The sequence below is a fragment of the Centruroides sculpturatus genome, unplaced genomic scaffold (genome assembly GCF_000671375.1).
Source record: "Centruroides sculpturatus isolate CEXI.00-Female unplaced genomic scaffold, Cexi_2.0 scaffold365, whole genome shotgun sequence".
Lineage (NCBI taxonomy): Eukaryota > Metazoa > Arthropoda > Arachnida > Scorpiones > Buthidae > Centruroides > Centruroides sculpturatus.
In genome coordinates this window covers 585446-609614 of record NW_019384598.1, presented here as the reverse complement: position 1 = coordinate 609614, position 24169 = coordinate 585446, and the positions used below count along the sequence as shown (strand labels likewise).

General features: G+C 30.9%; 1 protein-coding gene across 1 annotated transcript in view; it reads right to left on the bottom strand.

Annotated features, from left to right (window-relative positions):
- Positions 1–24169, bottom strand: part of LOC111624932 (actin-binding protein IPP-like) — a 73793-nt gene that overhangs the window by 30179 nt on the left and 19445 nt on the right. The window contains exon 2 of the mRNA XM_023367922.1: positions 3087–3451. Within this exon, the coding sequence (XP_023223690.1) occupies positions 3087–3444 (358 nt within the window). The 5' untranslated portion in view covers positions 3445–3451. The remainder of the gene's footprint in view (positions 1–3086; positions 3452–24169) is intronic.

The window sequence follows — 24169 nt, the reverse complement described above, 5'->3', positions numbered from 1 at the left end:
CATTAAATTAATATTTTGTCAGAAAGTTCCTAAACTTATCCATAGTCCTAACACATTTTTTTTAAATTATATGTCAATACTTTTAATCAAAATCAATATTTAATAACTAAGTTCAGCAATAATATAGTCCAGTAATATATTTTTTGCTAAGAATGCCTCAACGTCTTGAAGAGAAAAAAAAAAACAGTTATGAACTGTAACTATACATTTTATATCATTTAAATTTTTAATTAAGAAAACATATGTAATTTGCTAATTTATGAGGTTTAAAATTAGTAATAACTGCATTTTATTTCATTTTTTAACAACCATTCTTTGTTATATTATAATTTTGCTTATAATATGGTTGCATGGTCTTATAATGTTTGGCCATGGGCCACTTAATGTACAGATGCTAGATAAAGCCTAAGACTACAAAGAAAAAAATATACAAGAAAACTTAAATACAATAGAATCTTGTTTTAATGGATCATGAACAATGGATTTTTTGGAATAACAAATTTTTTCTCCAGGTCCCACCAAATCAATGTAATCTGATCTCTCTTTAGCGGAACTGTAACTTGGAATAACAGATTTTTTTCTACCTCCATCTTTGATAAACATATTTTTTCCAACCTTTAATTAATAATTGGATGTTTCTGGATACTGAATTCAAAAACATACATTGCACGCTGTGCAAACTAAGCAGATAATCATCACAATTCTCAATGCTAACGTTGCAACCATGCATTAGTGCCCTCCTTTAGCACGCTGATTAATGGAGGAAAACTATTTCTGGCTTAACACTTCCAGATATGCAGGGTGTGTGCCACACCTTTGTTGCAAACACGCGTTCGGCAATATTGCCCGAGTGTAGTGCCAAAATTTAGTGAGGCCATAGAGTTTCCAAGTTGTGAAGACCTTCCTAATGAGTTTTAATATAAATGATCAGGCTGTATGTAACATTGCTAATATCAAGTGCTTGTTATACTCAATGAGCATTAGAGCATCATCAAAGTAAACCAAGATAAACAAGTTTTTTAACATATTGTGAAGTGCTAATTATCGTATGTATTTTGTCACTTTTTGGCTTATACAGTTTCCGTCAGCTTTGTTACAGCATAATGTACGATCTTGTAATATAAGGTGCATTTCAAATTTATACAGACACGAAAAAATTAAAGTGAAACCCAAATTTGCTGCATTAAGTGACAAATGTTTTATTAAAAATAACATGGATTTACATGTTTCCACACTGTAAAATAAGAATTTTAATCGAACATTAACAGTTTGTCACTGAAAATAATATTTTTAAAAATTTTGTACAAAAAAACTGTTACATATTTATCCAGACAGGCACTCATTTCATGACAAACAGAATATTGTTTAATTTCAAGCAATTGAAATATGCAAATTAGCTTACATATCTAATTGTAATACAAATTCTTTATGTTGTTCAAAGTTCTAAAATGGGAAGAACAAAGAATTTATTTGATTATGACAAAGGACAGATTGATGCCTATAAATCACAAGGCAAGTCAATAAGAGAAATTGCAGCATATATAAATCATCCAAAATCAACTGTTGGTGATTATTTATCAAAAAGACATGGCAAGAATGCACCAAAATTCAAGACTGGTCCAAAACCCAAGCTTACACCTCGAGATTGTAGACAAATCATCAAGGTTTGCTCCACAAAACAAACATCAGTAAGAAAAATAAAACAAGAACTAGACTTGCCTTGTAGTAGCACAACAATGTAGAGAGTTTTAAATAAATCTTCAATGTTAAAATTCAGAAAAAAAAAAGCTGTAATGCCACCACTTTCATTAAAGCACAAAAGTGACAGACTTGATTGGGCACAAAAGCACATGACATGGTCCAAAGAATGGATTGAAGTTTTGTTCAGTGATAAAAAAAAAATTCAACTTAGATGGTCCAGACGGTTGGAAGTATTATTGGCACTATTTAAGAACCGAAAAACAAATATTTTCAAAATGCCAAATGGGTGGGGGATCAATAATGGTGTGGGGTGCATTTGGATTCAACAGAACCACAGATTTAGCATTTATAACTCAAAGAATGAATTGAGAGACGTATCAAGGCATGCTTGAAAATCATTTATTGGAAGCTGGACCAAATTGGATCTTTCGACAAGACGATGCCCCTGCGCATGCCTCTAAATCAACAAAAATGTGGTTTAAACGTAAAAATATTAATCTGATGACGTGGCCTGCTAGAAGCCCTAACCTGAATCCGATGGAAAATCTTTGGGGAATGATGGTTCGTACAGTTTATGCCAATGGAAAGCAGTTTTCCACAATTCGTGATTTGAAGGCAGCAATTTCAGATGCTTGAGATAAACTTAAGATTGAATTCCTTCAGAATCTAATTTGCACCTTGTGTGTTTATATAAAATAAAGGATAGAAATCTCAAGACACTGAATAATTTCAAGTACAGGTGTTTTTTTATATAGGGATTTAAAGAAGGAAATTTTTTTGAATAACGGATAATTTCCTGGGAGTAGAAGAAATCTGTTGTTTGCAATATAACAGATTTTTGGAACAACAATGATTTTCAGCATCCCGAGCAATCCATTAAAACAACATTCTACTGTAGTTCTCTTTTTCCAATTAGATAATGAGTTCTAAAGTTGACACCACGATTACACAAATTTTAAGAGAGCATTTTTCTTAACTTGAAATTTCATTTTTTCTAGAAACTGTAGCAAATACCTTATTAAATTTTCCACACGGTTTAGCGTATTAATTTTCAAAATCTATTCTGTGATGTAACAAGGCTTTTTATAAGTTGAGTGAATTAAACACTAATTAATTTCAATAAAGATAGACAATTCACATCTAAATAACATTCGACGTTGGATAATTATCTAGAATAAATGAGCAGAATACACCCACCAACTTGGATAGAAAAACTGACAAATAGTGATATTCAAACTTGTGATTAACGCATATTATATGCAACCTGGATTTCATAACACTTTGGGAAGTGCAGCAAAAACTCTGCCTGCACTTCCCAAAAACAGAGCTTCTAGAGGTGTCGCACATACACAGAGCTTTGTTTCAATGTGCGATTAAAACATTACCTGAATATATAAATCCAATCAGAAGATTAAAAACCCAAGGTGCTATCCCACAAATTTTGACCTTCGACTGCTGCTTTTCTGCCAGCTCGCTTCCGAACATCGCCTCGAAATAAGGACTACTAGCGGCCATGACTGCCCTGTGACAGTGGAAGACTTCGTTTTCCACCAATAGTTCGACATCACAAAACTTAACCTGATTTCTGAGACTATTTAGATTTCCCAGCATCTTCTTGAGATGGTCGGTGGAATAAAATTGACAATTTTTGTCGTTGTTATTCTTTGCGTCGCCATTGCAATTAAATTTTTTGTGCGAGGAGCCGTTTCTGTGTCCTCTACGTCGGTATGTTCCTGATGCCATATAAATACTGTAAGAAATTAAAATTTCTTTATTATAAGATTGAACATTAATAATTTATTAATATTTTATAATATTTTTTAAGAAATTTGTCTTAATTAGGCACTTAATTTAAACTAAATTAGTAGTTTCTAGTTTCAATTAAACCTAAGTCAGTTTTTGAAACCAAGATAACATTATATCTGAAAAATTAATTTTGAATTACTGTACAGTTGAAACTCACTAGTATTCTACTTTAAATTTATATAGTGAAATTCTGTTCATCCAGCATCCGATATACTGGCAAACCAATAAGCTGACACGTCGAGATTGTGATTAGGGGTTCTCGGTGCATTGTTCTTTATGATCATCATTAAAAACTTCTGATATAACTATCATGTAAACAGAGGAAGACCAAGACAACAGGGCAATGTGCTAGTTAAAACTAGTAAGCTCGTGTGTATCTTTCTAAAGACTTTTTGGATGATTATAATCCACAAAGTGCACAAATTTGACATGAGAAGCAGAAATGTTTAGCACATTTGGAATCAATAATTATCATAGAAACAACTACAATACATTACTTTTTGTGTACTTTGATAATCAGAGTACATCTGTATTTATAAAGAATACAAGTGACAAAACACAAAGTAAAAATATTATTCTTGTTTCAAGCCAAATAAGAATAGGAATAGCCTGGAAAAATTGAAATAGAGTGTTAAACAATCATAAAAGGTGTATTTATCATTTGTACAGTTTTACATGCAAAGTATATGAAAAAATTGTGTCTGTGGATCAAAAAACCCATAAACACTCTTTCCAATGAGGCAGCATATTTGATAATCTAACACAGTATAATCCCCATGATTCCATGTTAACAGAACTTCACTGTATTTAAACTATGTTAAAAGCACACAGTTAATTCAAATTTTTAAATATAAATTTGATTAATTCAAGGCTAGTTTTTCGTGTTTCGAAAATAAACCTTGATCATGTGATTTTTCTCTTTCTTCATTAATTTATCAGCAGTCGCGTGGATAAAAGCATTGAACACTGATAGTTGATTATGTGCATATTTTTGTGCGTGTCTTCTCTCCTTAACCTTATTTTCATATTAATTGCTTTAAACTTCTTATTAATATCAAGTGATATGTTACGTTGGTTTTTCTTATTTTTTATTTTCATTTTATATTCATTCTGCATTTTTTTATACTTTATATAATCAACAATCAGTTTGTAAAGAAAACAAATCAAATTTAAGAGAAAGTCTGTCATAGAAAAAACCTGGGTGGAAGAAAAGCTTGTATGCACATACACGTGAATATATTATGACTGTATGACAGATCTACAGTATTGTAAATGAACACACTACACATCCTTACATATCTAAATGATTTGATAATCCTCACAAAATCCCACATTAATTAATATAAATCAACATTTCATTAATATCATTATACAAGAAAGCATATCAGTAAATTCTAATTTATTGTCTAACTAGCCCTGTATGTATCTGGTGCTGTTCGGGCTTTTGAGGGAGCAGGGAATCAGTGAGGTTCAGTCGAGACAAAATGATAAAAAAACAAGTACAGTTTAGTTACTTAGTAACTAAACTGTACTTAGTATTTACAGTAATGAAACTACAAAACACACAAAAAATTGCTTGAGGTAAAGTTAACAGGTGAGTGGGACCCTGACATGCTTGTCTCAGACTTGAAATTGTACCCTTACCACACCCAAACCACTGCACCTTATTCTTTTCTCCTTTGGTAGCATCATGTACAGGATAAGAGCTTTAATTTGATACCTGAACCATATTTTTACCCCCAACGTTTATTCAAAGTCAGCTAAACAAACCCCTTTCATTTAATATATAGATTGCAGTTGTGCAACTGAGTCAGTGATGTTCACACCATCCACCTATAGTGGAATAAGATCTGCTAAACTCACTCCAATACATACCCACTAGATCAAATGCAACCCAGTTTGACACTATGCCATTTCCAAAAGTATTAGATTTCTTTATACACTATCTTTATAATCTAATATTCTTATATAAATCAGATATATGAAAATGTTAAAAAGGAGAAGTAAAAAAGAATATTTGCAATGAAAAAACTGTACATTGCACTGTACACTATCAGTGCACAAATACTTTTTAAGAAAACAAACGCTGACAACCAAGACTCTGTGCAGCTTTTCCCATATATTAACACTACAGAAAAATTATGAGCATAACTCTTGTGAGCATCACTTGGAATGAGCACAATCTGACACAACTTCAGTTTAAAATAAATTTAGCCTCAAAGAAATATCATTCTCTTCTATTTCTTCATCTCCATACAACAAAACAATTCCAATTCATTTCAAACAGAGTGTTGCATTTGCTTGTAATAATACAACATGTTACACATCACATCGTTGCTCGTAATTCTGCATGATAAAATTTTAATATAAAAATAATTTTGATAATGCAAACTTTTTCATTTTGTAACGTTGTTATTCAAGCATTGTAACAAATGCATTTATTTAATAAAATTCTCATAATGTTTTAAGATATAAAGCTAACAATTTACAGTCAACGTTGTGTGGTAAATTGCCTAATTTTTGATGGTCCACACATTATTTCTTTGATATTGCTCCATTTCATTTATAGAAAATGTTCCTGGCTAAAAACTAAGCAAAAAATTTTCATACTTTCTGTAATATTTTGAGTGATATCAATTTTCGAATTGAGATAAATCGAATTTGATAACCACACAAGTATATCACATAAAATATATATATAAATTAAGTTAAAGTAATCAGATCCGACAAAACTGGTTGTTAAATGTTAGAGACAACATTCTTCAAAGAACAATAAAACAACATTGTCATTTGACCCACTTACAAGTTGAAAGGGAACTTTTGTTTACAGGGTGATAAAACAATTAGTAATTTGCTGACATTAACAATAGAGGTCTGTTGTGGCTATACTGTAGAATAAAAATTTTTTTACTACCCTAACCTTAAAAGACAACCTATCCCTCTCCAATTACAAACAATGTCAATCCATCACACGAGATATTTTACAGCAAAGTGAAATTTGATATGTTTATTTTATTGCTTTATCAGATCAAATTATAATAAAATAAGCATAAAAAAACACATTTGTTGTCAATCTCCAAGTATTTTACACTGACAGAAAAAAGACGAAATGTCAACGATATGTCGTAATTGCAGTTTTTGATGCAATGCCAAGAATTTCATTTTGGAATAAAAAGTGGCATCTGAGATGTCGTGCAAGCAGTTGACCTTGTATGACTTCTGTAGGGTTAACACACTATACTAAAATTGGACTGTAAGTTGTCTTAATTTCTCAAAAAGCAATGCTTCAAGTTATAATTTATTCCAAATTCTAATACTCAATATAATAGTTGTTTTGTCAAAACAATACTTTTCACACTTTTCAGCAATTGGTTTATTTAAGGTAAAAACATATAGAAATAGTTGTTAAGGTATTTCACGTGATGCCTTCGTACGGTGTTTTAGATATTGTATCAATATTTCTCTTTTCAATTATTTGCATAAATCAAAATATAAAAACATGAGTGTTTCTACACTTAATAAAGAAAAGCAAATTTTTAAACTGACTTGATTTTTATGTAATTTTTACACTGACAATTTAAACAGCTGACTTAGAATAATTAGAATTAGAATAGTCTTAGAAAGCAATAAACATCTAATTTAATTAAACAATGATTTCACCCAAAGTGCAATTGATCTGTACAATTTACAAAATATTATTTTTGTAAATTGTACAGATCAATTGCACTTTGATTTTGAACTTTTTTCTGATTGCCCCTCGTAGAAAACTACGAGGGGCAATCAGAAAAAAGTTTCCCTACGGAAGAAAAATACAAGGTTGTGAACTGATAAAGTGGCAACAATACTTTACTTTTCCACATAGTTTCAATTATGGTTCAAATACTCGTCACAGCATGAAATACGTTTTTCCATCCTGATACTGAAGAAGTCCAAACTCTGTTGTCGTAGCCACATTCTTGCAGCACATTCGTACTCATTGTCATACATAAAGCAGCAACCAGCCTTGCACTCAATTACAGCAGGGAAAATCACTAAGTGCCAAATTTGGACTGTAGGGCTGATGCTCAAAATAGTCCACTAGAAGCTATGCAGCAAGTCCTGTGTGCTCCATAAAGTGTGAATTTCAGAAATGTTATGACCCTCTCCATGATAATGGAGGAGGGTCATAACATCTGTTAAAAAATCAGGACATTTCTTTCTGACAGCTTTTTGCAATTTCTTCAGGTTTGCACAGTATGTCTTCAATGCGAAACCACTTCTCCAAGTGGGCGATCATTCCTCTAATTCCACAATAGAAACTAAAATAGAATATCATTTGTAACTTTACCTAGGGGAGCTGGAATTTGGTTTGCACAGACAATTTTTTTATTTGTGCATTTAACACATTCATAGTCAAGTCTTATTTTATTTCAAAGTAGAAACTAAATTAAACAACTACAACCGAAATTTATTTGGAATAAATTTTTTGATTGTGTTCAAAGATCTTATGCAAGTTCTTAATTGAACATCAGAATACATAAAGAAACAAAAAATAACATTTTTAAATCATAGAACATTGGTAGAATTTAAAAGTATTAGAATATACAGATTCTGTTTCAATAGCATTTGGTTAAAAACTCCATCTTAGAAGTTGACGTTATATTATGAACGTCTCGAGAAAGGATTTTAAATGCAGCCAGAAAAATTCGTTCAAGATCTATTGAATTGCCAGAATTCCTAAGATGTAACCAGTTCATTTTCAAATTCCAATTATTATGGTTTGCACACATTTATTCATAAAAAGAAAGCCACATAACTGTCATATCTTTTTGTATTTCTTTGGAAATGGTACAACACTTTCTGGTTGACACAAATATATTCTTTAAATTTTTCTTAAATTTTTGATTCATCTTACAATCTTTACATTATGCAGAGCATTCTTTTTTAAATTTTTGACGATCTTTATGATTATAATGTATCGGGTTTGTGTAGAGTTGTTTGTTTATTTTTTATGCAATCTCATAAAGTGCTTCTAAAAATTTAAGCATACTTGATCTTGACTGATACTTGCACTGATACTTGTTATATCCAAAATATAACAGTAAATCTAATAGTGGAGATAAATGCGAGTGTGACTATTACTGTAAAAACTAAATTTGACATTATAAAACTGAGTGCATTTGATATACTTGCTACTCAGCAGTGACGAGCAGGTAAACGAACATAATGTGTTCCATTAAGTACATTGAAAGATCAAACACTATGTGGTTATTCTGTGTATAAATGTTCTTTCTAAGTTAGTTTTCAAGTTACGACAAAACCTTGGAAACCTTACTTGTTCATAAATAGGGGAGCACCTGTAGGCAGTTAGGCCGACATCTTATGCAATTTTAATAATTATAAATAAATTAACTTTTAAATGTTGTAGAAAAAAGAGTCGACCCAGAGCAGAATTCAAACCAATAATTCTTGTTTACCATACAGATGTGTCACCTGTTATGCTACGCAGATCTCCGCACCTCGCTTCCACAATTAGAACATTTATTTTGAAAGTGGTGCAAGTCCATTTTTTGTTGTTTTGAAAAAATTTAAGGTTAGCATATTACTCAATTCAAAAATATAAATTAATTATGTCAAGTCTGGCAATGTTTCTACTAATTTATCAATAGGTAATTCAATTATATAAATTTCTTTTAGGCAAATTTAACTGAAATAATATATATTTAAGGGCTGTAAATGGACTTACAATTGACTAATTATGGAAACGGTGTAGAAATCATTTAATTTCAATTATGAAAAATTAAATATCACTTAAAATATATTTTGTATTAATCCAATTTTGTTTATAAATAATAACAAGAAATAAAACAGTAGTAGTACCTTTTTATTTTGAACATTATATTTATATATTGTTAAACTTAACATAAAGAGCATAAATAAATAATAGCAATATCTTATGTGGCAGTGTTTTGAAATGTTCATGATGCACAGGAGGTATAGAAGGTAATAACTGCTCCATATCCTTATATTTTTCGTATGTAATAGGTCTGGCATCGTTAAACAAAGGTGCCAGGGCGATTCTTTCAAATTTTGGCGGTCTTCCCCAACATGTAGGTGATAGATCTAATGTCTTAAATTCTGTGTCTTTCATCAATGTTTTATATAAAATAGTGCACTTTTTGCAAAACCTCATCCAACATATGAACTGTTTTGAAAGTGATATAAGTCCATTCTTTTTTCTTTCAAAATATTTAAAGGTTGCATTTTAGTCGATTTAAAAATACAAATAAAGTCTACTAAATTTGGCAATGTTTCTATGATTCTAGAAATATGCAAGTTGATTACATAAAGACTTTTATGTGAATTTAACTAAACCAATACATTCTTTTTGGGTTGTAAATGAACTTACGTCACTTTCATAAACAATGGTTATGCGATGTCATTTACTGACGAATTTTTAATTGATCAAAGCATATAGTTATTATAAAATACTAAGTGTGAATTGTTTATAAATAAAAAGTTCACACTAAATTATATGTGAATTATGCAATTTCTCAATTTTTTCAAAAATAGACTTAAACCACTTCTAAAATAAACGGTCTAATTATTGATCTATATAAAACTATACCAGTCGCTTCCAGTGACAACTGGGAAAGACTTTAGCTCCCATGGCCGTGTGTGGTTCTCAGATAGTTTTGGCATTTACTTTGGCATGGTGTATATGTATATATATTGATATATTACAGATTATTATTATTTTTCAATAACTAAGCATTTAAGCTGAAAGCTGTACAGTAGAGCCTCGAAAACTCGGCCTAATGTGGACCGAAGGGTGGCCGAGTTTGTGAAAATGCCGGGTTATTGGGAATGGCGTTAAAAAAATAAGTACGAGTGTGGAGTCCTCAGAAAATACTGTACTGTACTTGTATGTATTGTTTGCTTGAGAATACAACAGAGAATAAACTGCCCAAATACCCTTAAACAAAGGAAAAGTACGTCCTTTATGAAGGCATAGAGCCTTTACTACATGAAAATGAAAATTAATGAATACACTGTACAGTAATTTACCTGATAAGACAGACCTCAGAAAAATACTTTATGAGGCATAAAGCTGTCTATAATGAAAATTAATTAACTAAGGATTTTTTTGTCCTGCCAGGGTGTGGCCGAGTTATCCGGAGTGCCGAATTTTCGAGGCTCTACTGTATTAATGATTATGCTATCATTGATACAAAATACAATCAAGAAAAAGACATAAAATTGTTAAAGATAAAAATTATGTATAATTTAAACAACAATTACTTAAATTTTAACATTCCACACATTTGAAATTCAAACACTTATATTATAAATATTCAATAGACTTTGAATTTTCAAAATATCTAAGTTAATGTAAGGCAAAGTCAACTGTTTGGATCATTGCTTCGATAATCTAAAATTTCTATTTATTTCTTATACGAGAAACTTTTTATCATCAGAAAGGACTTAAAAATATATATATATATATGATAAATTGATATTTATAAAAAGATATTGATTCAAAGAAGATATTTTTATTGAGTAAAAAAAAGAATTAAGATGTGGTTTGAATAGAAATTTCACTTAAGAAAATCAATATACAGACTTAGAGTCCCGCTAGTCTGAATTGGGACCAAGCCCTGTTCAGAACTACAGTATAGATCTGCTGTTTTAATAGGCCATGTCAAACACTAATTTATTAATTTTGTACAGTATTAATACAGTATTACAATAAAATACAAATTTTTTTTGTTGTGGAATTCTATCTTTTTGTACCATTAAAACCATTTAAATTCAACTGGAAAATAAAAAAAAACATATATTTTGCAAGCTAAAAAATTTCCTCTCCACCGACTAAAACATGTTCAGATTAGGCAGACGTTAGCGGTGTTCGGACTAGTGGGACTCTACTGTATATGTAAAACTAGCAAATGTCATTTGGTAAAATCAATAATTTCTTTTTACATAATCTTAAGAAAAATAATTGATTTTATTCATCATTAATGTTCAATAAATCTTACACGGCGTATTGCACTTTATGATGCACACTAATTAATTTTAAGTTGAACAGTAGGATCACGAAAAACTCATTTTCTTGAAAATAAGAAAATCAAAACTCAAAAATTATATCTTGAATACAGCGCTGGCAATGGTGAATGGCATCCGCTACTAGAAGTTAAATATTCCAGTTTTGAGGGACGATCATTGATGAGCTATAAATATTTTAAGGAAGGAACTCATCGAGGCAAGATTAAGATCAATAACTATACATAGCCAAATGGTCAAGATACTATCAATAATTTTTTGATCAATTTTTTTATTATCTACACATTTATTAATCACAGTAAGCTATGCTATCACCCCTTGCAAAACCATAAAAAAAATATGTAATATGAATCTACTACTACCAGATAAATATATGCCAACTCCTTACCACAAAACATTAATGTCACAGCTTATAGTATTATTAACTATTTGTGAGAGTATTTGTAATACATTGACACTACATTTAGATCCCTTATGAGTAGAGTCAGGAACGCCATGACATAATTACCAGAAAATTGAGCAAAACACCCTTGGCCATCTATGCATCAGATGCAGATATAGAGATTTTCTTTGACAGATCTCACCTATGTCGAAACGCATTACCATCGCATCTAAAATACCTGGAGATTCTTAAGATATATAGAGCTATTTCTAGAGAAAAGGCTATCAACAGCAGGACTCCTATGTTGCCTGCCTGTAGGGCAGTATTCGAGCACATTTAGCTTCTATGTAAACAGTTCTTGCTTAGTATATATATTATGATCATATCTTATCATTATATTTGGAGATTATTATTATATATCTGTTAGAGTATATTTTATTATGTTATTTATAAGCATTTAACCTTTTTCTAATTATTTTTGTAATTTATTACTGCATTCCTGTGCAGGGGCAAGACACTGCAGTGATAATTTGAGATGGAAAGGCNTAAAAAGGAGAAGTAAAAAAGAATATTTGCAATGAAAAAACTGTACATTGCACTGTACGCTATCAGTGCACAAATACTTTTTAAGAAAACAAACGCTGACAACCAAGACTCTGTGCAGCTTTTCCCATATATTAACACTGCAGAAAAATTATGAGCATAACTCTTGTGAGCATCACTTGGAATGAGCACAATCTGACACAACTTCAGTTTAAAATAAATTTAGCCTCAAAGAAATATCATTCTCTTCTATTTCTTCATCTCCATACAACAAAACAATTCCAATTCATTTCAAACAGAGTGTTGCATTTGCTTGTAATAATACAACATGTTACACATCACATCGTTGCTCGTAATTCTGCGTGATAAAATTTTAATATAAAATAATTTTAGTAATGCAAACTGTGCAGATTGTAAATTTTTTTCATTTTGTAACGTTGTTATTCAAGCATTGTAACAAATCACAAATCTTCTCATCTAAATATCAGTATTTTGAACAATCTTCTACTTACTTTATTGTCCGGTACTTCTTAACTATTCGTAAAAACAAACGTTTTCAGCCTCCGTCGAGGTCTGCTTCAGGTTAAAAAACAATCGGATTCCACTCTTAGAACAAACATTTCGCTTTAAAATATATTCAAACTTATGCGCGTGTTATGTATCATCGTCATTTTCTTGTTCTTCGCATACGTAGCACCAAGCATAGGAAAGTGTGTTGCCGTCTTTGGTGTTAAAACATCTCCTTGTCCATCGACTTTGTAATTACAAAGCCAGCCGGACAAGGCTTTGGACAAACACGCTTTCCTATGCTTGGTGCTACATATGTGAAGAACAAGAAAACGATGACGATACACAACACGTGCATAAGTCGATTATATTTTTAAATGAAACGTTCATTCTAAGAATGGAATCCAATTGTTTTTTTAACCTGAAGCAGACCTCGATGGAGGCTGAAAACGTTTGTTTTTACGAATAGTTAAGAAGCACCGGACAATAAAGGTTTAGTAAGTACTAGATTGTAACAAATGCATTCATTTAATAAAATTCTCATAATGTTTTAAGATATAAAGCTAACAATTTACAGTCAACGTTGTGTGGTAAATTGCCTAATTTTTGATGGTCCACACATTATTTCTTTGATATTGCTCCATTTCATTTATAGAAAATGTTCCTGGCTAAAAACTAAGCAAAAAATTTTCATACTTTCTGTAATATTTTGAGTGATATCAATTTTCGAATTGAGATAAATCGAATTTGATAACCACACAAGTATATCACATAAAATATATATATAAATTAAGTTAAAGTAATCAGATCCGACAAAACTGGTTGTTAAATGTTAGAGACAACATTCTTCAAAGAACAATAAAACAACATTGTCATTTGACCCACTTACAAGTTGAAAGGGAACTTTTGTTTGCAGGGTGATAAAACAATTAGTAATAGAGGTCTGTTGTGGCTACACTGAAGAAAAAAAAATTTTTTACTACACTAACCTTAACAGACAACCTATCCCTCTCCAATTACAAACAATGTCAATCCATCACACGAGATATTTTACAGCAAAGTGAAATTTGATATGTTTATTTTATTGCTTTATCAGATCAAATTATAATAAAATAAGCATAAAAAAACACATTTGTTGTCAATCTCCAAGTATTTTACACTGACAGAAAAAAGACGAAATGTCAACGATATGTCGTAATTGCAGTTTTTGATGCAATGCCAAGAATTTCATTTTGGAATAAAAAGTGGCATCTGAGATGTCGTGCAAGCAGTTGACCTTGCATGACTTCTGTAGGGTTAACACACTATACTAAAATTGGACTGTAAGTTGTCTTAATTTCTCAAAAAGCAATGCTTCAAGTTATAATTTATTCCAAATTCTAATACTCAATATAATAGTTGTTTTGTCAAAACAATACTTTTCACACTTTTCAGCAATTGGTTTATTTAAGGTAAAAACATACAGAAATAGTTGTTAAGGTATTTCACGTGATGCCTTTGTACGGTGTTTTAGATATTGTATCAATATTTCTCTTTTCAATTATTTGCATAAATCAAAATATAAAAACATGAGTGTTTCTACACTTAATAAAGAAAAGCAAATTTTTAAACTGACTTGATTTTTATGTAATTTTTACACTGATAATTTAAACAGCTGACTTAGAATAATTAGAATTAGAATAGTCTTAGAAAGCAATAAACATCTAATTTAATTAAACAATGATTTCACCCAAAGTGCAATTGATCTGTACAATTTACAAAAATATTTCTCCGAGGGGCAATCAGAAAAAAGTTTCCCTACGGAAGAAAAATACAAGGTTGTGAACTGATAAAGTGGCAACAATACTTTACTTTTCCACATAGTTTCAATTATGGTTCAAATACTCGTCACAGCATGAAATACGTTTTTCCATCCTGATACTGAAGAAGTCCAAACTCTGTTGTCGTAGCCACATTCTTGCAGCACATTCGTACTCATTGTCATACATAAAGCAGCAACCAGCCTTGCACTCAATTACAGCAGGGAAAATCACTAAGTGCCAAATTTGGACTGTAGGGCTGATGCTCAAAATAGTCCACTAGAAGCTATGCAGCAAGTCCTGTGTGCTCCATAAAGTGTGAATTTCAGAAATGTTATGACCCTCTCCATGATAATGGAGGAGGGTCATAACATCTGTTAAAAAATCAGGACATTTCTTTCTGACAGCTTTTTGCAATTTCTTCAGGTTTGCACAGTATGTCTTCAATGCGAAACCACTTCTCCAAGTGGGCGATCATTCCTCTAATTCCACAATAGAAACTAAAATAGAATATCATTTGTAACTTTACCTAACGGAGCTGGGATTTGGTTTGCACAGACAATTTTTTTATTTGTGCATTTAACACATTCATAGTCAAGTCTTATTTTATTTCAAAGTAGAAACTAAATTAAACAACTACAACCGAAATTTATTTGGAATAAATTTTTTGATTGTGTTCAAAGATCTTATGCAAGTTCTTAATTGAACATCAGAATACATAAAGAAACAAAAAATAACATTTTTAAATCATAGAACATTGGTAGAATTTAAAAGTATTAGAATATACAGATTCTGTTTCAATAGCATTTGGTTAAAAACTCCATCTTAGAAGTTGACGTTATATTATGAACGTCTCGAGAAAGGATTTTAAATGCAGCCAGAAAAATTCGTTCAAGATCTATTGAATTGCCAGAATTCCTAAGATGTAACCAGTTCATTTTCAAATTCCAATTATTATGGTTTGCACACATTTATTCATAAAAAGAAAGCCACATAACTGTCATATCTTTTTGTATTTCTTTGGAAATGGTACAACACTTTCTGGTTGACACAAATATATTCTTTAAATTTTTCTTAAATTTTTGATTCATCTTACAATCTTTACATTATGCAGAGCATTCTTTTTTAAATTTTTGACGATCTTTATGATTATAATGTATCGGGTTTGTGTAGAGTTGTTTGTTTATTTTTTATGCAATCTCATAAAGTGCTTCTAAAAATTTAAGCATACTTGATCTTGACTGATACTTGCACTGATACTTGTTATATCCAAAATATAACAGTAAATCTAATAGTGGAGATAAATGCGAGTGTGACTATTACTGTAAAAACTAAATTTGACATTATAAAACTGAGTGCATTTGATATACTTGCTACTCAGCAGTGACGAGCAGGTAAACGAACATAATGTGTTCCATTAAGTACATTGAAAGATCAAACACTATGTGGTTATTCTGTGTATAAATGTTCTTTCTAAGTTAGTTTTCAAGTTACGACAAAACCTTGGAAACCTTACTTGTTCATAAATAGGGGAGCACCTGTAGGCAGTTAGGCCGACATCTTATGCAATTTTAATAATTATAAATAAATTAACTTTTAAATGTTCTAGAAAAAAGAGTCGACCCAGAGCAGAATTCAAACCAATAATTCTTGTTTACCATACAGATGTGTCACCTGTTATGCTACGCAGATCTCCGCACCTCGCTTCCACAATTAGAACATTTATTTTGAAAGTGGTGCAAGTCCATTTTTTGTTGTTTTGAAAAAATTTAAGGTTAGCATATTACTCAATTCAAAAATATAAATTAATTATGTCAAGTCTGGCAATGTTTCTACTAATTTATCAATAGGTAATTCAATTATATAAATTTCTTTTAGGCAAATTTAACTGAAATAATATATATTTAAGGGCTGTAAATGGACTTACAATTGACTAATTATGGAAACGGTGTAGAAATCATTTAATTTCAATTATGAAAAATTAAATATCACTTAAAATATATTTTGTATTAATCCAATTTTGTTTATAAATAATAACAAGAAATAAAACAGTAGTAGTACCTTTTTATTTTGAACATTATATTTATATATTGTTAAACTTAACATAAAGAGCATAAATAAATAATAGCAATATCTTATGTGGCAGTGTTTTGAAATGTTCATGATGCACAGGAGGTATAGAAGGTAATAACTGCTCCATATCCTTATATTTTTCGTATGTAATAGGTCTGGCATCGTTAAACAAAGGTGCCAGGGCGATTCTTTCAAATTTTGGCGGTCTTCCCCAACATGTAGGTGATAGATCTAATGTCTTAAATTCTGTGTCTTTCATCAATGTTTTATATAAAATAGTGCACTTTTTGCAAAACCTCATCCAACATATGAACTGTTTTGAAAGTGATATAAGTCCATTCTTTTTTCTTTCAAAATATTTAAAGGTTGCATTTTAGTCGATTTAAAAATACAAATAAAGTCTACTAAATTTGGCAATGTTTCTATGATTCTAGAAATATGCAAGTTGATTACATAAAGACTTTTATGTGAATTTAACTAAACCAATACATTCTTTTTGGGTTGTAAATGAACTTACGTCACTTTCATAAACAATGGTTATGCGATGTCATTTACTGACGAATTTTTAATTGATCAAAGCATATAGTTATTATAAAATACTAAGTGTGAATTGTTTATAAATAAAAAGTTCACACTAAATTATATGTGAATTATGCAATTTCTCAATTTTTTCAAAAATAGACTTAAACCACTTCTAAAATAAACGGTCTAATTATTGATCTATATAAAACTATACCAGTCGCTTCCAGTGACAACTGGGAAAGACTTTAGCTCCCATGGCCGTGTGTGGTTCTCAGATAGTTTTGGCATTTACTTTGGCATGGTGTATATGTATATATATTGATATATTACAGATTATTATTATTTTTCAATAACTAAGCATTTAAGCTGAAAGCTGTACAGTAGAGCCTCGAAAACTCGGCCTAATGTGGACCGAAGGGTGGCCGAGTTTGTGAAAATGCCGGGTTATTGGGAATGGCGTTAAAAAAATAAGTACGAGTGTGGAGTCCTCAGAAAATACTGTACTGTACTTGTATGTATTGTTTGCTTGAGAATACAACAGAGAATAAACTGCCCAAATACCCTTAAACAAAGGAAAAGTACGTCCTTTATGAAGGCATAGAGCCTTTACTACATGAAAATGAAAATTAATGAATACACTGTGTACAGTAATTTACCTGATAAGACAGACCTCAGAAAAATACTTTATGAGGCATAAAGCTGTCTATAATGAAAATTAATTAACTAAGGATTTTTTTGTCCTGCCAGGGTGTGGCCGAGTTATCCGGAGTGCCGAATTTTCGAGGCTCTACTGTATTAATGATTATGCTATCATTGATACAAAATACAATCAAGAAAAAGACATAAAATTGTTAAAGATAAAAATTATGTATAATTTAAACAACAATTACTTAAATTTTAACATTCCACACATTTGAAATTCAAACACTTATATTATAAATATTCAATAGACTTTGAATTTTCAAAATATCTAAGTTAATGTAAGGCAAAGTCAACTGTTTGGATCATTGCTTCGATAATCTAAAATTTCTATTTATTTCTTATACGAGAAACTTTTTATCATCAGAAAGGACTTAAAAATATATATATATATATGATAAATTGATATTTATAAAAAGATATTGATTCAAAGAAGATATTTTTATTGAGTAAAAAAAAGAATTAAGATGTGGTTTGAATAGAAATTTCACTTAAGAAAATCAATATACAGACTTAGAGTCCCGCTAGTCTGAATTGGGACCAAGCCCTGTTCAGAACTACAGTATAGATCTGCTGTTTTAATAGGCCATGTCAAACACTAATTTATTAATTTTGTACAGTATTAATACAGTATTACAATAAAATACAAATTTTTTTTGTTGTGGAATTCTATCTTTTTGTACCATTAAAACCATTTAAATTCAACTGGAAAATAAAAAAAAACATATATTTTGCAAGCTAAAAAATTTCCTCTCCACCGACTAAAACATGTTCAGATTAGGCAGACGTTAGCGGTGTTCGGACTAGTGGGACTCTACTGTATATGTAAAACTAGCAAATGTCATTTGGTAAAATCAATAATTTCTTTTTACATAATCTTAAGAAAAATAATTGATTTTATTCATCATTAATGTTCAATAAATCTTACACGGCGTATTGCACTTTATGATGCACACTAATTAATTTTAAGTTGAACAGTAGGATCACGAAAAACTCATTTTCTTGAAAATAAGAAAATCAAAACTCAAAAATTACATCTTGAATACAGCGCTGGCAATGGTGAATGGCATCCGCTACTAGAAGTTAAATATTCCAGTTTTGAGGGACGATCATTGATGAGCTATAAATATTTTAAGGAAGGAACTCATCGAGGCAAGATTAAGATCAATAACTATACATAGCCAAATGGTCAAGATACTATCAATAATTTTTTGATCAATTTTTTTATTATCTACACATTTATTAATCACAGTAAGCTATGCTATCACCCCTTGCAAAACCATAAAAAAAATATGTAATATGAATCTACTACTACCAGATAAATATATGCCAACTCCTTACCACAAAACATTAATGTCACAGCTTATAGTATTATTAACTATTTGTGAGAGTATTTGTAATACATTGACACTACATTTAGATCCCTTATGAGTAGAGTCAGGAACGCCATGACATAATTACCAGAAAATTGAGCAAAACACCCTTGGCCATCTATGCATCAGATGCAGATATAGAGATTTTCTTTGACAGATCTCACCTATGTCGAAACGCATTACCATCGCATCTAAAATACCTGGAGATTCTTAAGATATATAGAGCTATTTCTAGAGAAAAGGCTATCAACAGCAGGACTCCTATGTTGCCTGCCTGTAGGGCAGTATTCGAGCACATTTAGCTTCTATGTAAACAGTTCTTGCTTAGTATATATATTATGATCATATCTTATCATTATATTTGGAGATTATTATTATATATCTGTTAGAGTATATTTTATTATGTTATTTATAAGCATTTAACCTTTTTCTAATTATTTTTGTAATTTATTACTGCATTCCTGTGCAGGGGCAAGACACTGCAGTGATAATTTGAGATGGAAAGGCATATATTTTAAATTAAATAAATTAAATATATGATTAAAAATTGTAATCCAGCACTGTGACAATGTCACAATAAATAATTGATTGTATTTACTTAGTTTTACTTTCAATCAAAACTTCTTCCAAAACAAAGTTTTGGAAGAAGTTTTGGATTTAACATAAACGCTGGTTGTTAAATCCCACTTACCAATGTCGTGAAACTCACCTTGTTTTTGTAATTTTAACAGCACTGAAGAGGGATTGGGAATACAAGCCAACCCGAAATGCATCTGAATTTTTTAAAAAAAGTGTTCTTTTAAATAAACCGTAACCTTTTCCTAACTAATTGCTGTTTGATTGTCTACCAAAATCAACATTTGGATTACAAAGATGCTACACACAGGCTAAATTTCTATTTATTTAGAAGAAAAACTATTTGCTTAATAAAAAGTAGAAAGAACAGAAACAGAAAAGTAGTTTGAAATTATCATCATTTATTCATGGTTCATTAATGATGTTAACATTTCTAATACAGTAGTTCCTCATACTTCAAATTTAATTCATTCCAAGAAGCTGTTTGAAGACCGAATCAATTTTTCCCATTAGAAATAAATGGGAAGTGAATTGATACAATTCCAGACCTTAAACAATACCCACTTCAATAAGGTTAAAACAGTGAATACACATAATTTTATAATAAAAATAACACAAACACCCTAATAATAAATAAACACCAAAACCAACACTGTGCAATAAAATAAAAATTACATATTAAACATGGTCGCCAGATCCATCATGCGCATACTGCTTCACAACAAGTTCCTTTTTTCAGTTCAATTGTGGATATAACAACCTTTCTCTTAGGCTCTGTTGCTTTCACACTATTCTTAGATGCTGTGGTTAATAAGGTCATACTGAATTGAATAGAAAGTTTTTGCATACTTTTAACAGTTGTCATGGTAACATACGATTTAATTATAACATTTGTGAAATTTAAGACATTATTATTAACCTGAAATTATAATCTTTTAAACAAAGATTATTTTAAACTTTTTACTTTGCAAAACAACCACTCAAAACTGGGTTAACTTGATAACACCATCTGTAAACTTTCTATCCTCTCCCCTTTTTCTCGCATTACCTCCCCTCTTGACACATGTACAGTTCCAATCTCTCCATGGTTTTATTAGCTGCAGAATCATTTAGCGTGACAATGCCCATTTTAACACGGGCGGAAAACATTAGCTCACTTATTATCTATGCTGGCTTTTGGTTTCAGATGCTGTTTTTACTTTACATTTTGTTAGAACAAAATCAAATTGAAATGTCTTCAGATAAAAAAATCATATTAGACATATTACATTTTTAAAGTTTCAGAAAGGATACAATATAATACAAACAGTAAAAAATATCATAATGTGTACAGGGAAAATGCTCCTAAACTTTGAACGAATCAAATGTGGTTTAAATTATTTCAAACAGTTCTTTGTGTCAAGCTTTTGAAAGAATTTCCTCTGGCCACGAATAGTCATTGATCTGGTCAACTTTGTTCATTGAAGCCAGTCTTTAGTGTGGGCCTATCGGACCTGGGCCCATGGGCCTCCAGACATTGGGAGCCTCCTGACATTCAAGACCTCAAAAATATGCAAAATTGAATAGAGCAACAAGTAATAAAATTATTATAAACAGTAAACAATCAAAAGATATATTTGATAAATTTTATTAATCATAAATATAACAATACGCTTTGCAGAGAAAGCTAATTGAAAAAATTTATGAACATTAGCACTCCATTACGACTTCCTTAAGGGGCCTCCAAGCTTTTCTTGGTCCAGGGCCTCTCATGTACCATAGACGGGCCTTATTGAAGCATTGCCTTCTGTAATCTTTTCTACAGGAATGTGAAGTAGAACACGGTAATCTGCACAGCAATGTCTGTTGGTAAGCAAAGATGCCATGTTAAGCATTTTTTTCACATATATTTAACATATAAACCAGCAAAATATAACATTGAGGCGATATTGTCAACGGGCATTCTGGAGAAGCTTGGGTATATTATTCAAACTTCTCCAGAATGTCCATAGTTCTATCACAATTTTCAATGAACAGATTACTGAAAAATAGTTGGTATGCTAAATCAGATGGAATGCTGAATCAAATTAGCTTTACATTAGCTTTAATTGACTAATCTTCTGACACTTCAAAATACTGTACTTTAGTAGCACAATTCTTTTCATCAGAGAGGAGGAGAAAAAGATAGCCAATGCCAAATTCCATCCCTTTGGTCAACAAAATGAAGTCACCTACCACTTGTTTGAGAAAAAGATACACTATCAACTAGCAGAAAATTTGTAGAATTATAAATTTAATGTTAAAGACATGTGGAAGAGCTACAGAACACCACACTACTTAACGATAAACACATCATTCCTAGACTTTGTCCCCTTATATCCATCATGTTACAACCATACTTCTGTATTGTGAGATTGGTTGTTCGAAACAATTAAAGATCTTCATCACCACAGCCAAATATTGGAACTAACATTTTATGCTAGTTCTCATGCTTCCAATTTAATAACAACAATTACCTACAGAAAGGGGAATACCTGTGGCTATACACCATATTGTATGCTTTTGTCCTTCTGACATTTTTTCCTGTTCTTTGATCTTTCCAACTTCTAGAACTTTCTAATCTTCTTTCTTGGAGGTAAGGGCCATGTCCTGGGGCTGTATTCTGGTCACTGTCTCTCGTCTCTCACAAGCCGGTCGCTGATTGGCTAATTCAAACGATTAGCCAATCAGCGACCAGCTTGCGAAAGATGGGATNTGAAAAATTAAATATCACTTAAAATATATTTTGTATTAATCCAATTTTGTTTATAAATAATAACAAGAAATAAAACAGTAGTAGTACCTTTTTATTTTGAACATTATATTTATATATTGTTAAACTTAACATAAAGAGCATAAATAAATAATAGCAATATCTTATGTGGCAGTGTTTTGAAATGTTCATGATGCACAGGAGGTATAGAAGGTAATAACTGCTCCATATCCTTATATTTTTCGTATGTAATAGGTCTGGCATCGTTAAACAAAGGTGCCAGGGCGATTCTTTCAAATTTTGGCGGTCTTCCCCAACATGTAGGTGATAGATCTAATGTCTTAAATTCTGTGTCTTTCATCAATGTTTTATATAAAATAGTGCACTTTTTGCAAAACCTCATCCAACATATGAACTGTTTTGAAAGTGATATAAGTCCATTCTTTTTTCTTTCAAAATATTTAAAGGTTGCATTTTAGTCGATTTAAAAATACAAATAAAGTCTACTAAATTTGGCAATGTTTCTATGATTTTAGAAATATGCAAGTTGATTACATAAAGACTTTTATGTGAATTTAACTAAACCAATACATTCTTTTTGGGTTGTAAATGAACTTACGTCACTTTCATAAACAATGGTTATGCGATGTCATTTACTGACGAATTTTTAATTGATCAAAGCATATAGTTATTATAAAATACTAAGTGTGAATTGTTTATAAATAAAAAGTTCACACTAAATTATATGTGAATTATGCAATTTCTCAATTTTTTCAAAAATAGACTTAAACCACTTCTAAAATAAACGGTCTAATTATTGATCTATATAAAACTATACCAGTCGCTTCCAGTGACAACTGGGAAAGACTTTAGCTCCCATGGCCGTGTGTGGTTCTCAGATAGTTTTGGCATTTACTTTGGCATGGTGTATATGTATATATATTGATATATTACAGATTATTATTATTTTTCAATAACTAAGCATTTAAGCTGAAAGCTGTACAGTAGAGCCTCGAAAACTCGGCCTAATGTGGACCGAAGGGTGGCTGAGTTTGTGAAAATGCCGGGTTATTGGGAATGGCGTTAAAAAAATAAGTACGAGTGTGGAGTCCTCAGAAAATACTGTACTGTACTTGTATGTATTGTTTGCTTGAGAATACAACAAAGAATATGCTGCCCAAAAATCTTTAAACAAAGGAAAAGTACATCTTTTATGAAGGCATAGAATAGAGCCTTTACTACATGAAAATGAAAATTAATGAATACACTGTACAGTAATTTACCTGATAAGACAGACCTCAGAAAAATACTTTATGAGGCATAAAGCTGTCTTTATCATGAAAATTAATTAACTAAGGATTTTTTTGCCCTGCCAGGGTGTGGCCGAGTTATCCGGAGTGCCGAGTTATCGAGA